Below are 14547 nucleotides of genomic sequence, written 5' to 3' on the forward strand. Positions count from 1 at the left end.
GTCTTGTCAAGAGTCTACATAATTAAATTTCAAAATATTGTGCAGGTTTCATTGCTGATGAGGTATAAGTGTAAAATGACATTTACTTTGGAAAAATGAATCAGCCAGCAAAAAAAACAGAAATTCACTCAAACTTACTTTTCCATCGCCAGTAAACGACCAACGCCTACTAATAAAACACTCGGTAAGTGAACAAATATCATCCAGATTTTACTTTTTGAAAGTTTGTGTGCTTCCAAATATTGTGTTCTTTATCCTTATTATTCGCGATGTCAACATTTCACATAAAATAACCCGATTTTTTGTCCATTTCCGGTCTCGCGCGGACGTTTTCTTCTTTTGCTCAAAGTTTATGGGGCAAAAAAAATAGCACGAGATGATCGGGTAAACACAAGTTAGAAACAAAAGATGGTAATAGTCAAATTTCGTTACAAAGTCCGTTTGTTCGAATGTCGGTGCATTATCTGGGGTTATTATCCGTCTTGTTACATTTTGCGGGTTCTGCTTACTCAAACTCGGCCAAAATCCCACGATCTTTTTTTTTTTAGTTTGCATGCATTTACATGATATAGACCAGAATTTCCCATTTCTCTTAGATTGACAACACACAGTTGACATTTTAAACTGTGCTAAACTGGGGGAAATAATGTACAGAAAACTCAATAAACTGATCAAATGGTATTAATAAGTGGGATGCTTCAAATTTGCTTCATAAAACAGTTCTATTTTTGAAGCCTCTAGTTGGCACTGTCAGTTCAACGTTAATTAAGCCAACGGTGCAATCACGAAGAAATAACCCAAATCTTATTGACAGCTGTCAAATTGCAACAGTAAATGTTTTAAAATGACAAAAAGTCACTAAAAACAGGCTTTGTAACAACACTAATTAATTACATATGAATTAGACTGTAATTACAAGCTCAAATCACCAACTATAAAGTCCAACAAATTTCATCAAAACACACCAGAGTACACCAAGTATGCTGACAAAAACCAACATGAATTAAATCTGCAAGCGGCGATGAATTGACGCCATGTTCAGACGACGTCGGCAAAAAAGATTCACATTACATCACTTGTATAGTTATATGTACACAAGACAGTCAACATTACATGTCGTATAATTTTCATCAATTATTTCTTTACTGCTGTGGCAAGTGGCCAAAAATTTCCGGCGGTTGCCAAGCGTCCAATGTGTGTCTGTAAATCGAGCCCCCTTTTCACTACTCTTACTAAAGCCATTGGAATTTCATTAATCTGCGTGGGTGTGTGCAAGCGGCACAAGTTAGCTCAAGATAGCCACTGTCGCTATGCGGAGTTCAACTCAAGCGTAAACTCATAATACAAGAGGATTCAGTTAACAGTAGTGCATTTTTAACAACGTCTCAAACATACAACTTTATTTACATCATGCATATTACAACAGCTGTAACAAAGCACTTCATAAATCACAAAAATAGTGAAAACAATCAATTAAAACATATATTAATACACAGTAACATGTTTTGTATTGGTCCAAGTGAATCCACATTAGCGACGTCACGTTTTATATTTCTTTTGAGCGGAACAGCCGACGAGTGTGATCCGCCAAATAGGTCGAGGCGTTGCGTTTCCCCCGAGTCGCCAGACTCCGCCTACAAAGGAGCAAAGGGCTGGAGCAGTGGTTGCAGTGTATGTCAAGAGCACAAAGGACAGGAGCCTTCTCTTGCACCTCCATTGCTAATTGCTCCCATGTAGCGGTGGAGACATCAGCTCAGGGACGTTTTTTTCTCAAGAGTTTGGCAATTTTGTTTATGCTCTGCGACTGTCTTCCTTCTTTCCGCTTGCTCGGGGTGTGCCTTCTTGAGGAAGCAACATTCGGATCGCTTTTGTTCTGCGAGAGCCAGAAGGTAATGACCTCACTCGACCGACTGCTTGGAATATAAAATGTGCTGAGGTCTTGAGAAGCTATCAAATGTGTGTGCACTAATGTCTTCAGTGTTGGAATGCAACACGCTGAGACCACATACTTGTTGATTATTAGTAGTGTCGGCAGTTCCCTTAAGTGAAACCAAACGCTCGAGTTATTCCACGAAACAACTTTGCTCAGCGGGCCGGACTGAATTTCCTGTGTCAAATCTAGCCGCCATAAAACATTTAGTAGCCTTTAAAACTACACATGTACATTTCCTGTCATGGAAATGTCAGTGTAGCTGAGTCAAGTCACCGTATATGATGAATGTAATCACTCATCAGGGCTGTTTGGTTTACTTCTCAGGACAGGTGGCCTAACAACACAATAAATCTAGAATTATATCATAAAAGTGAAAATATCATTTACTGTCAACAAACACCTTCACTTGTCTTCAATGTTTGTAATGAAAAGAACAAACCAAAACTCTAGTACCATGTAATATGCATGCTTTGTTTTTCTTTTCCAAATCTCACAGACATGGCAGTGAGGCAAAGAATCTTCAACTCCACCGCCCCGTTCTCCGGGGCGCCGCTAGCCGACCTGAAGACCTCGTACCCGAAATGCACAGCTGTCGAGAAGGGGACGCAGCAGCATCACAAACGAGAGCGGCAAAAGCAGCAAGGGGAAGAGGAGGAAGTGGACGAAGAGCAGTGGAAGAGCAGCAAAGTGGACTACATTGCACGCTTGAGCCCGCTGTTGAACAAAGTGCTGACTCAGGGCACTGCCGAGCAAGTCGGAGAGGCACCGCTGAAGAGCTCCGCCTTCATTGCACAGGCTGAATGTAATCATGAAGTTTTCCATCATAGCGGAAAATCTAAAACTATCATCTAACATGGTGCTCTCCTCTAGGTGAAACCCAGGATTCCCAAGAATTTAGTCCATCTTGTTTTGAGCGTTCCTACGTTCCTTCCTCGAGCTGTTCCATCATCAGGTATTAATCGCACGTCAGACGTCACAGCAACACAGGCTGTTTGAATCCATACTTTTGCTTCAGTCTGCAGCCGGAGCACAACAACGTGGCGTGTCCGACCACCGCCTCCGTCCAAGCGCCGGTTCCGCTCAACCCGAAGAAGAAGCCCCGGAAAAGGGTGAAGCGCAAAGCCCGGAAAAAGGTCCCCTGGGAGACGAAGAAGAAAGAGGAGGGGGAGGAGCAACGTAGCAGCTACCACACAGATACCGCTGTGCCCTCCGGTGTCCCCGAACAAGAAAGTGGAAGTTCTCAGGAGCACATCAGAGTAAGCATGATGGATCAATGAGACAAAAGCAACTATTTGAGGCAATCGTGCTTTTCGCTCTTTTAGGAAGATTCGCCGCAAGGACGAAGCAGCCCGCTCATTTCCTCCTGCTGCAGCAGCGTGAAGAGCTCAGAGGAGGAGGATGTAGCGCCCCCTGTTTACGGCGCTAAGCTCTACAACACGGGCTCCAGCTGCTCCCCGCTGGCCTGGGCCGAACTCTTCCCGGGCACCTCGCCGAGCCTCTGCTCCTACGCGCCGGACAGCGACTCGCTCAGCAGCGCCGGCGACTGCTCGCTGGCCCTCGTCGGACTGCGGGGCAGCGTCAGCCAGGGTGACCCCTGTTACGCGGGGCCCTTCTTTAAGGAGGTGGAGCGCGGTGCTTGGGAAGAGGAAGAAGACGTGTGGAGGTCCGTCAACAACGAGGGGATCATTTTTTACAACGAGGTGAGTTTTTTATTTTTTTTAAAGTCAATTGTGTCATCCAAACAAGTCAATATGTCCTGTTTATTACAAATATGTACTAATTTGGCTCCGCCCTCCCATCAGAATATCCAGCCTGTTGATGCAGAGTACAAGGAAGGAACGGAGTTTGTCCTATCGGAGTTTATCAAGGGAGGCTCCTACAGCGAAGTCCACGGTGCTCGAGATGTCAACACAGGCTTCAAGTTTGCTGTCAAAAAGGTAAGATGCAACAATCAGCACTTCATGGTCCACTTTGGATTTTTCTTCAACGCATTCCTCCTTCCAGATTGCCCTGAAGAGGTTCAACAGCGAGGAGGTGAGCACGTGGAGTGCCCTCCGATCTCCTCGCATCCTAGAGCTCTTCGGAGTTGTCCGAGACGGGCCTTATGTTTTCTTTCTCATGGACCACAAAACTGGCAAGTACTTCTTCAGCCTTACCCACAATAATCATATAGTTATAAATAATAATTCACCGTGTCCATCCAGGCTCGCTAGGCCAGTTGATAAAGCAGCACGGGCGGCTGCCAGAGGATCTGAGCCTCTTCTACCTGTTGCAAGTCGCAACAGCGCTCGAGTACCTGGCCAAGAAGAAAGTGGTGCATCTTGATGTTAAAGGTATCTGGAATTTTTTGGATGGTTTTCTGTATATTTAATTCTAATTTGGTGAAAATGTGGTGCAAAGAATCAAAATGGCCTCCATGCACCAAGAAGTAGCCTGATTGCTAGCTAGCTTGGGCTTTTTTTGGGCCACCCCTGAAGCTTGAGAAGTGTAACAAAAGTACAGCAACAGCTCTGACGTTGATTGGCTGTCATCTGGACCGTCTCACGCGGGTTTACAGCACCTGCGACTGAACGTGAGGACGACGACCGGTTTTGGGAATTTCCCATGGTGACTCAGCCGCTGCTGGGAAACCAAGGCGCATATGCACGCGCGACAAAAAAAGGGTAGAGAGAGTTGGGGGGGGGGGGGGTGAAGCGCAGGAAATCATTGAGCTAAAAGGGGGAGGTGCATAAAAAGGTAAGAGAAAGGTGGATAAATTGAAAGTATGTGTCACCAAAACTGCTCTTACTTGTTTTTCCACTGCATCGTTCTTTTTTTTTTCCATTTCCCTCCCTAGTCATTCTGGCCGTGTACAGCTGCTCTGTTTCCAATTAAACAGCACTTCAAGTATGCATAAGTCATGGAAGTCACCCAAGCTCCATCAATTTTTTTTTCTTCTTTTGTCCCTCAGCCGACAATATACTGCTGTCCGAGGACGGCAGAGATTGCTTCCTGTGCGACTTTGGCCACGCCGAGAGATTGGACGCTGCCGGGCTAAGTCTCAGCGGGTCCCGAGGTAGGACCGTCTCGAGGCGGATTGCCAAAAATATGACATCATCGCTTTTCTCACTGTTGGTTGGCCATCTTGTTGAAAGCAGACCTGAAGGGTACCGAGACGCACATGTCCCCTGAAATGGTGAAAGGCGAACCCCGTGGAGACAGAGCAGATGTGTGGAGCAGCTGCTGCATGTTACTGCACATGCTCAACGGGTGCCAACCTTGGACTAGATATTACACTTGTCGACTCTTCTTAAAGGTAACATGCAACACGGGTAGCAAAAACGCTCACAAGCTATCCTTAAGTCCAGACTTGCAAGAGCTCCTTTCAAGATCACAAGAGACGCCATGTTGCTAACAGATCGCCAACGAGCCGCCGCCGCTCCGAGAAATCCCGCCCGACTGCGGCCCCCTCACGGCGAACTTGATCAAGGCGGGACTGCAGAAGGATCCCAACAAGAGAGCTTCAGCCAGTGACATGAAGGAACACGCGGCCAGAGCGCTCAAGCAAGGTGCTTTGATACTCAGGAGTATACTAGGGGTTATTGATGGTAACTTGACCTTTAACCTTTCCATGCAGTTGGCGGACTCAGAATCCCATGGAGCATATCCTACAAGGAGCCTCTTTATTTCGCCAACAAACCTCCGGACTTCCTACCGTCGGAGCGAGAAGACGATGAGGAGAAGAAAACGGACTGGAGTACGATTGTGAACGACAGCGATGAAGACGAAGCTGACATTTGTGAGCGACGACAACATTTTCATTCAAACCAGTCAAAAAATAGGAGCACCAACACTGTTCCGGAACTTGAGCTGCGTAAACTGGAGCGAGGTGAGCCTCTCAACCACTGCTTTGGCTCAACTATGTGCCATCCCTCAGTGCTTTACATGTTTTTTTTTTTTTAGATTTCTATCTGAGCAGCCTTTCCCAGCTTCACTCTGCTGAGATGCAAGAACAGCTCTTGTCTTGTCTCAGCAGCGACACCTACTCCATCCGCGATCCATGGGACAAAAAGGTAATTCAAAACTAGCATGTGCCTCTTAATACAGGTGAATAACGTAGAAAAGCTCATTTGAGTAATTCAATTCAAAATATGAAACTCATAGAATTAATAAACACATACAATTATTTTCAGAAGACCAATTCCAAATATAGGGCAAGAAACCATATTTGTAATCATAATGCTTGCCTTACTGTAAGCCAGTAGAGACGAATTCATGTGTACACTATTCAAAAATTAACTAAACAACACTAATGATATTATAAATAGGCAGGGAATTCAAACTCATCAATATAATGCCAAAAACTACAAGTGCTAGAGTTTTGCTAAATTAGCAAAAGCAGCATTACAATTGATCAATACACCCAATCCAGTTCAGTGATCCAACACAGTTAGTGAAATGTATTTAAAAAATATCAGTTGTTACTGACCCATTTAAACCATAGGCGCGGCTAATGCTAAATGCTAATTCAGTACTCACCAACTCCACTTTTCTAATAAACGCGCAGGTCGATCAACGCAGTCCAGCATTGGCAGTCAGCTCTACAATGTTGACGATTATGCATTTAAGTATTAAATTCGTATGAGCAGTATTTTGGATGAAAACCGCATGAACTCACCTCGAGTTGTAAACAAACATTTCTTCCACGACTTCCGCGTACTCGAGCATGTGCGAATTTCATTGGCCCTTAGGATCACATGACCGAAACACCAGTATGCCAAAGATGACTAAAGCGGCAAGATAATACCCAACTGATGGTGTGCGCTGCCTGTTGCACTTGTTTCTCCAAACTAGTCACAGATTACAATCCTAAAAAAAAAAACAAGTTTAAGTGTTTTAAGGGTTTAGCTTGTGTCATTTAGGATTCGGGCCGCTGGTCTCTGAGCCCCGCGGATGACTGCAGCTCGGGAGTCTGCAGCGACACCAGCCAGCGAGACAGGCAGCAGAGCGTCAGTCTGGACCTGCTGGGCCATTCGCCGCCTCAGCCGTGCTGTTTCCAAGGTGCGACACCAAAACACATATTTTTCTATCTAATGTGCATCACACTTGGGTATACACTAACATTTGTTGTTCAGGGGTGGACGTCTGTATCAGAGACTTCAACGGGACAACCATCCAAATCCGAGAGACGCGGCGGGTGAAGGTGGGCCACATCGCCACGGGTATTAGCGATCAGGTGATGCTTTTGTTTATTAGTGAATTTACTGCTAGCCACCATTACGCCTTTTCTAAATACATTTTTCTCCTCTGTTTTAGATCTCTGAGAGAGTTTTCACATTAGAGACGCAGCTGGGCTGCACAGTGGCTCACGACGACGAGGTGCAAGAGTCGGGCTTGAAGCTTTGCTGCGTTGTGGCTCCTGACTTCAGCGGCTCCTGGAGGTGGAGGATCAGAGACGGAGTGCTGGAAACTAGATGAGCGTTAAACAAAAATGAAATCACTTTGACGTGATTTGTCATATTCTGGCTTTTGTAGCCCCTCACAACCATCTAGATCTTCTTTGTAGGTCTGTGACTATGCGTCTGAATTTTGTAATGCTGATCCTGTACTTAACCTCAATAAAAGACTGATGTATTTCCACTGCAAGAGTTTTAAATCATTATGTACTTTTATCTACAATCCAAAAAGTCTTGATTGTGGAAAAATACACATGTAATTGTTTTATCTTAAAAAAAAATGCAGTTTAAATCTGTTATGTTCTCTTGATCTGCATTTGGACTAAATTGTGCATTGCGTGTTTATCTTGTTATATACAAGTTTGAAAAAAATTCAGAGGAAACCGAAATGAGTTAAAGGTTTATTTAATAGCCATATAACAACTAACAAACTCATTTTCAAATTTTTTTTTTTTTTCTTCCAGGGCTTGATTTGAAACTTCTAGAAATGTAATAGAAAAGGTGAAAATTTCAGAATATAAAAAAACAAGACCAAGGCACTGACAAACAACAAATCTTTTTTTTTTCTTTTTTTTTGCTGTGCAGACAAAACAGGTTTTTGAATTACTTCTTTAGAATAAAGTATTCAAACAAGTGAGGTACGCCAAACCTTGATTTGCGACCAGACACACGCGCAATTTATAACAAATGCTGGTCCAGAGTGTGACTCGATTACAAAAGCAGACTCCATTTAAGACAACAGAACGGCTTGAGTAACCATGTGACTTGTCCACATATTGCTTTGGATACAGAAGTCAAACAAAAACAGGATCGAAACAATGGCCAACTTATTTTTTTTTTTTCTAATCTAAATGACAAGTATTGTTGGTTTCCTAAATAAAGAAAGAAGTCAATATTGACTAGAAAGTCACTGCACATTGACGAATCGTATAAGATGCATACTTTCTGGATGAAAAGGTGAAAACCACCTCCAAATGACAGCAGAAAACCAAAATACAGTGTTTTGTACCAAATAAGGTAAAAAATAAATTATTTAAAACGCATTCCCTCGCTCAGGCGCATGTGTGGGCCTCCCCAAAAACAGCCTTTAGTGCAACCGGCTCACATGACACTGGGGTGGAGGGGGGGAGAGTATGGAGGCTACAACGGCGCCACAGTCCTTACAAAAAGTTCTCATGCAAGTTCTTTGTTCTCCTTGGCCTTCTTTCGCCCTACGAGTGCGCTCCTCCCATTTGGCGAGTCACGAGGATCGTGGCTATGACCCCCGCCGTGAACACGGCCACCGTTTGCCACGTTGGAGTACCAAAATAAGAGCCAATGCTCTCCTTGAAAAAAAAAGAAAATACAAGGAGTGTGTTTGGATGAGAAAGAAAGAAAGCAGCGCTTGGTTGTGTGCTGATTTGTAATGTCCTTACCCAGCCTCCTTGTTCCCAGATCCAATTGACAAAGTGGTCACGGAAGTAATCGATAGCGAGGCTGATGATGGTTCTGATGATGTCAGGAACTTGATTCACGAGCGCCTGGAGTTAAAATTTCCCTCAGTATCCATAACATTTTCAGCGTTTATTCGTCTCGACTCACCTTGATGACGAGTCGACAGGCCAGGTAAAAGAGTGTGACCACTCGGCCCCAGTTGAACTTTCCGTCGGAGAAGAGCTCGACGACCACCTTCAAAAACACCTCCTTTGAGGGTCTCAGCGAGGGGCAGTTGATCATTCTTGGATTTAGATACGTAGATACTTTGAATACAGGAAGAAAATCAATGATCTCAAATGGGCCAAGCGCTTACCGTTGGAGCTCAGCGTTGCCATCCAGCTCATCTCCAATCTTCTGCAGGCACTCGGCCAGCTTTTTGTGGCCGGGGTCACATATCTGGCCTCCACCTAACTGGTCCCGGGTCACCAAGGTGCTGTTATCTCCGTGCCGGCGGACTCGCTCGTAAATGAAACTGAAAGGGGAGGGGAAAATAATAATTTTATGGTGGGTGGGGGGGCTGGGGCATGATTTGTTACATGACGATTGAGCTTACTCTTTTAACAAGACGGTTCCTAGTTCCAATATTTGCTCCTTGGAGTCGCCTGCAAAACACAAAACAGGGTTGACGTAATTAAAAAAAAAAAAGAAATTAAGAAAAAAAATTAGAGCCACCCATTTTCAATATTGCTTCTTTACTAGTTGAGTTGATCACCATACCTATTCACATTCCCTTACACAACAAATGTAAAGATCAACACAAGCTTGGCTGATTATCTTGCAAGAGAAGCAAACGCAAGGCTATAACAAAAAAAAAAAAAGCGTCCCTATTACAAAATAGGGCAGCATTTTGAGGTCACGGTCGTTTGTTTCCTCTTGACTTCGCTCGAGACTAACTTGCGGCGCGAGCTAACATGCGGCTAACGACTCACCTCTCGTGGTTGCATTTTGCCAACGAGAAATAAAACCACAGGTGTAGAACAAAAACAAATGGCAACATGGCAATATCGTGTACGCGTTACGAAGCGCCGGCAATGCTGTCACGAGTACTTTTGTAGAGCATAACAAAGGTGAGACCGGCTAACCTACCCCGTCCACCTCCTCCCGGGTGCGCTGCCATCTTGATTTGTGCTCAAACACACTGCTGGAACTTCCGCATTAAAACACGTGACCACTTGTTTGTTGCTGGCAAGCGGGCGATGATGTCATTTTTGTTTATGTCTTAAAGGCCGACTAAATACCGTATTATTTAAGCAAATAAATATTTGAAAGTATTTTTTGGTGTTTTTCCGTGTAGCCAGTGGTCAAACGCTGCTTTGTGTAATTTTTGTATTTTAAAAACCTCGATTTTCGTGTGACGTAATTTCCCTGCTTTTAATGCAAATGTGAAACCCAAAATATTTAGCAATATACCAACAAATATGTCCATAATAAGTGACGATAAACCCGACATACACAAAAATGTTTTTAGAGATGCTTGCGTGTGGAGAAATACTAATAAATGTCATAGTTCGGAACTCTAAATTAATATCAGTGACGGTTTGGTGAAGTAATTTTGGGTCGAGGAGATTATTACGACAAAAATCAAGATTTATAGTGTGGTTGTGTGTGGATAATAGCTCAAAACGTGACTAATTTGAATGAAAACATCAGAATTTGGGACTTTCCCACAAAGTTCAGGAGAAATTGAACCATAATTACCTCTCAGACGCCAAGATGTTCATTTATGAAACTTTTCAAATTATAAAAGAAATCACCACAGGCAACTTTCCCTCACTTTACATGTCGTTCCTTCATTCTAAAGCTTTGTGATGATGACTTCTCAAAGTTGATTGGCTGGGAGACGGTCACATGGGCTTATTTGACCTTTATGCAAATAAAAGGCTGCCGAATAAATTCTAGACATATGATACATATTTCTTCAGTATTCTGTAAAATTAATCCCATGTAAAACATGTGATAATGGGAAACAACCCATTAAGCGGCCTTCCGGGTACATTGGTGGAATTGTCTCACCTGGATGACATATTTACCTGTCCTCTGTCTCAGAGGAGTTGATAGGTGGAATCACAATGACATCACACTGTGTAATTTTAAAACTTGAGCTTGTTGGACTGAATGTCCAATTTAAATTGCACCGCATGACCTCACAATTAGCACTGTGCTAATTATCTGTCCTCTTACCCAGAGGAATTCATGATGACATCACAGTGTATAATTTTAAACTATAAGGAATGGCTGTCCGAGATAAATTCCGCCAATGCCGTCGGAGATCGTCCCAGCAGCAAGGATGCAAATCCTAAGCAGCTTTGGTTCTTGGCTCTCGGCAGCAGCAAGAAGGTGCCTCCTGTCGACACCCTTGGTTGGAAACCCTCACCACCTGCTCAATGGTGCACCGCCACCGCAAACCGAGCGTACTCCTCTCCACAGGAAACCCAACAAACACGTCCTGCTTTATCAGGTGACAGGAAGCTGCTCTGCCCACAGTCGACAGACTCATTGCTGGCGCCACCTGTACACCATAAGCTCCATGTTGAACTGCATGCATCACAGGAGGATGCCTCAGCAGTTGTATATTTCCTCACCGAAAGGATTTTGCCAAAGCGACGAACAAGTTCCCAATGTGCTTGGACTCTTGGCACAGGCGGCTAGTTCAGTCGTGGCAACGAGCAGATGTATGACATTTTGGTTCTTGGAGAGCATCAAAAGAAAATTTATTTCCTGCTTGAAGTTGGTGGTGATGCTGTATGTCATATTGTGCATTCGGAACTTGGTCGTGGATTGTGTTGACCTTCTAATTGCCATTCTTTACTTAATTATGCTGTTTGGATTTTGAAATGAAGACAGAATGTACAAACATGATTGCATCAATACTGCAAATGTGGCAGAGCAACAAGGAAAATGTTTTGAGAAAATACCAAGCGAAATCCTTAATATCTTGAGACGACATACAAACTCAGATATTTATTTATCACAGCACATATGAAGCCAATAGCCCTTGAAAATGTTTGAAAAAAGGAAACCAAGCTGATAATAATCCACAATGTTTTTTTTCCTCTATAATGTAATGCTACAACATGGCTGACATTTCGTACCAACCAGCGAGAGAATAAGCTTTCTATAGTTCAAAAAATATAATTATTAAGTCAAAACATAATTGTATTATGTAAATTACATGGTCAAAAGAGTACATTTTTTTTAAATTAATTATAAAATTGGGTGAATTCCTTCAGAAGTTGCAGTTTGTATTATAAATATATATACAGTATCATAAATAATTGCGTAAAAATATTCACTGATATAAACCGTCTTTAAGTTATATTGCTGGATTATTGTTTTCATTTAAAAAAATAAATTAATCACCAACATTACAAATACCCAGTTTAGTTAATTCCCAGTAATTCCTGCTGATTTCCATTAAAATAATTTTACTTAAAAAATATATAAATCTATTGCATACGATCCGTAAAACACATGAAATACTGTATGTACAAAATTACTTGGCTTCTCTCCCAGCACAAAGTAAACAGTAAAACCAAACGACTATACTTCCAGTCTCGCTTCAAGTCGAGCACAAAGAACAATGAAGTCTTACATGTACAAATAATTACATGGTGAATAATCTCAATTTACGCTACGTGAAAGAGGCACACCTTTTTTGGATGCCGATCACATTCAGCTGAGGTAGACTGTGTTCCAGGCAATGTTCAGTGTTACGCAATCCTGACGTAACCTTTGAGAAGGGATCTTCAAGAGGCGAGCACCTGCGACTGCATCCAGTCCAGACAGGCATTGAGTCTAGAAGACAACAAAATCTCAATACTGTGGAGTTTTTTTTTCATTTTTTTCTAATGACATGTCGTAAGACTGACCCCTCGCCGGTCAGGCCACAGCAGGCCTGCACGTGCCAGTTGTGCGTTGTGATGGCGTCCAACGTGAGGTGCCGCGAGATCTCCGTCACCGTCATGGAGCCTTTCACGTCCTGTTTGTTGGCCAGAACCAGAATTGCAGCGCTCTGCAAGTCCTGCGAGAAACACAACTATGCTTAATTGTACATTCTTCTAATTCATCTTTATTCGAAAATGAATATCTGCAAAATACCTCGTGCGCGAGCATTCGGTGCAGCTCGTCTTTGGTGAGTATGAGTCGCTCTGGGTCCGTGCTGTCCACCACCAGGATGACAATCTGAAAAGTGCCCAGTCGTCAAAACATACAATTAGTTCATAGCCCATTTGCCCACATACACTGATTAGAATTATCACAAGTTATCAGGCGCAACGCTACGATAAGGCCCAGAAGAAACACTTATGTAACCATCCAGTAGAGGACACGCTATCAACATACCTCAGCGTCGGAGTAGTAGGAGTACCAAGTGCTACGAAGGTTCGTCTGGCCTCCAATGTCCCACACTAAAAAGTGTGTGTTCTTCACCGTTATCTCCTCCACGTTGCTGCCCACCGTCGGCGATGTGTGAACCGCTTCTTTTGTCACACTATAAGTCAATAACAGCGTTGTCAAAACAATGTGATGTTTACAGAAGTAAATAAGGTCACATTACTTACAACTGGTAAAGGATGGTTGTCTTGCCTGCGTTGTCCAGACCAACGATGATAACTTTGTGCTCTGGAAGAGACATTTTGTGACATCACTAAAGTTTAAAGGCCGCCAAAATTGTGAGGAATACTTACATTGAGCATATATACGATATTTCATAAGACTACAGTGTAAACAATATGATGACAAATTACATATGACTTTCAAGAATGCATTAAAATGTCATTGATATATTAAATGCCAATTATAATTATGTTAAGTCATCTTTAATGTGTCCAACGATCATATTAATTGACATATCTGGTTAAGTGGTGAGAAAATACATAATTAAATTTAAGATATTCTGGTTTTGTAGGGGAGAAATTAAGAATAAACTCATTTTTCTTACCTCTGTTACCAAATACGGTCATCATCTTGGTGAGGAGAAATCCCATTTCTAATAACAAGTGTGTATGTAGAAGGAAAGTAATGAAAAAATCTCGATGAATGAGTCTCCTGGGAGAAGCTGAACTGGACTGACAACTGACAACTCTCGTCTGAATGCCGGAGTCTTTATTTCACAATAGGGAAATGAAACTGGAACGCCCTCGTGACTTGAATTGCCCACACTTGCTCGTGACGTGTGAACTCCTCTTCCACGATGGTGACAAATGCAAGTAAAATGTGATTTTTTGTGACGTGTATTTCATTTTTATTCAGTCCTGGTGTCGGGGGGGGGAGGAATTTCAGAACATCGTGTTGTACTTGAAGGCAACACAAGTCTCTGGAATGGACCCATTGATGACGCAAGCAGGGACGCAAACGACATGTCTAAATAAGGGCATGTTTTTTTTTTCCTTTCCGTGTTCTTTCCACAACTTGAAGTGAAACAAGGTGTGTCAGCAATAATACAATACAGATGAAATAATCATGGGGTAAAAGTCGAGTGATTAATAAATTATTACTGTGAAATGTAACCTGGAAAGTTTTTATGACATTGAAACTTTATTGCTCTACTTTAGGAACCCTTGAGATGCTAAAAGTAATTAAGCGTATATTAATTAGAGTGAATCCTTAGTGGCCTACTTAGGGCATTTTGGCTGGCTTCACTGACCTTTACAGTCGGCTTGCTGGGACTTGTACTTAAAATAATAAAATGAATCAAAAACACAA

General features: G+C 42.7%; 3 protein-coding genes across 5 annotated transcripts; 1 reads left to right on the plus strand and 2 right to left on the minus strand.

Moving 5' to 3' along the window:
• The first annotated feature begins 101 nt into the window (after positions 1-101).
• Positions 102-7558, plus strand: map3k14a (mitogen-activated protein kinase kinase kinase 14a). Of its 3 annotated transcripts, none has more exons than XM_088357631.1 (16): positions 102-184; positions 2430-2735; positions 2804-2885; positions 2949-3189; positions 3256-3633; positions 3736-3870; positions 3938-4067; positions 4138-4266; positions 4884-4988; positions 5068-5228; positions 5331-5481; positions 5550-5801; positions 5876-5985; positions 6835-6973; positions 7048-7148; positions 7229-7558. In XM_088357631.1, exons 2-16 carry the CDS (start codon positions 2432-2434, stop codon positions 7388-7390), a joined length of 2580 nt encoding a protein of 859 aa, XP_088213757.1. In that variant the 5' UTR covers positions 102-184; positions 2430-2431; the 3' UTR covers positions 7391-7558. The 3 variants fall into 3 exon arrangements, with proteins under 3 accessions (XP_088213757.1, XP_088213760.1, XP_088213758.1); XM_088357634.1 differs by having other exon boundaries at positions 5071-5228; XM_088357632.1 differs by lacking the exon at positions 102-184 and adding an exon at positions 1633-1889.
• Positions 7559-7756: 198 nt separating this feature from the next.
• On the minus strand, positions 7757-10036 carry LOC148384119 (apoptosis regulator BAX-like). Its single transcript, XM_088357640.1, has 6 exons — positions 9931-10036; positions 9398-9446; positions 9158-9316; positions 8950-9085; positions 8784-8888; positions 7757-8693 (listed from the first exon to the last, which is right to left on the minus strand). Exons 1-6 carry the CDS (start codon positions 9959-9961, stop codon positions 8580-8582), a joined length of 594 nt encoding a protein of 197 aa, XP_088213766.1. The 5' UTR covers positions 9962-10036; the 3' UTR covers positions 7757-8579.
• Positions 10037-11777: 1741 nt separating this feature from the next.
• Positions 11778-14014, minus strand: arl5c (ARF like GTPase 5C). The gene is made up of 6 exons (XM_088357642.1): positions 13784-14014; positions 13404-13464; positions 13186-13333; positions 12943-13026; positions 12714-12865; positions 11778-12639 (listed from the first exon to the last, which is right to left on the minus strand). The coding sequence occupies exons 1-6, from the start codon at positions 13827-13829 to the stop codon at positions 12591-12593; spliced, it is 540 nt and encodes a 179-aa protein (XP_088213768.1). The 5' UTR covers positions 13830-14014; the 3' UTR covers positions 11778-12590.
• Positions 14015-14547: the final 533 nt, after the last annotated feature.

This window comes from Syngnathus floridae, chromosome 17 (genome assembly GCF_059516105.1).
Source record: "Syngnathus floridae isolate MCC-2025c chromosome 17, RoL_Sflo_1.0, whole genome shotgun sequence".
Classification (NCBI taxonomy): domain Eukaryota; kingdom Metazoa; phylum Chordata; class Actinopteri; order Syngnathiformes; family Syngnathidae; genus Syngnathus; species Syngnathus floridae.

What these genes read in the sequence shown, in the direction of transcription:
- LOC148384119 (XM_088357640.1), bottom strand. Translation starts at nt 9,961, where the DNA reads ATGGCAGCGCACCCGGGAGGAGGTGGACGGG. An exon ending in CCCGGGAGGAGGTGGACGGG is followed by an intron (nt 9,447 to 9,930) that starts GTAGGTTAGCCG and finishes TGTGTTTTGCAG; the next exon opens with GCGACTCCAAGGAGCAAATA. An exon ending in TCTGGGAACAAGGAGGCTGG is followed by an intron (nt 8,694 to 8,783) that starts GTAAGGACATTA and finishes TTTTTTTTCAAG; the next exon opens with GAGAGCATTGGCTCTTATTT.
- map3k14a (XM_088357631.1), top strand. Translation starts at nt 2,432, where the DNA reads ATGGCAGTGAGGCAAAGAATCTTCAACTCCACCGCCCCGTTCTCCGGG. An exon ending in TCGAGCTGTTCCATCATCAG is followed by an intron (nt 2,886 to 2,948) that starts GTATTAATCGCA and finishes CTTTTGCTTCAG; the next exon opens with TCTGCAGCCGGAGCACAACA. An exon ending in GGTGCATCTTGATGTTAAAG is followed by an intron (nt 4,267 to 4,883) that starts GTATCTGGAATT and finishes TTTGTCCCTCAG; the next exon opens with CCGACAATATACTGCTGTCC.
- arl5c (XM_088357642.1), bottom strand. Translation starts at nt 13,829, where the DNA reads ATGGGATTTCTCCTCACCAAGATGATGACCGTATTTGGTAACAGAG. An exon ending in GACCGTATTTGGTAACAGAG is followed by an intron (nt 13,465 to 13,783) that starts GTAAGAAAAATG and finishes TGTCTCTTCCAG; the next exon opens with AGCACAAAGTTATCATCGTT. An exon ending in TGTGGCCTGACCGGCGAGGG is followed by an intron (nt 12,640 to 12,713) that starts GTCAGTCTTACG and finishes GTTGTCTTCTAG; the next exon opens with ACTCAATGCCTGTCTGGACT.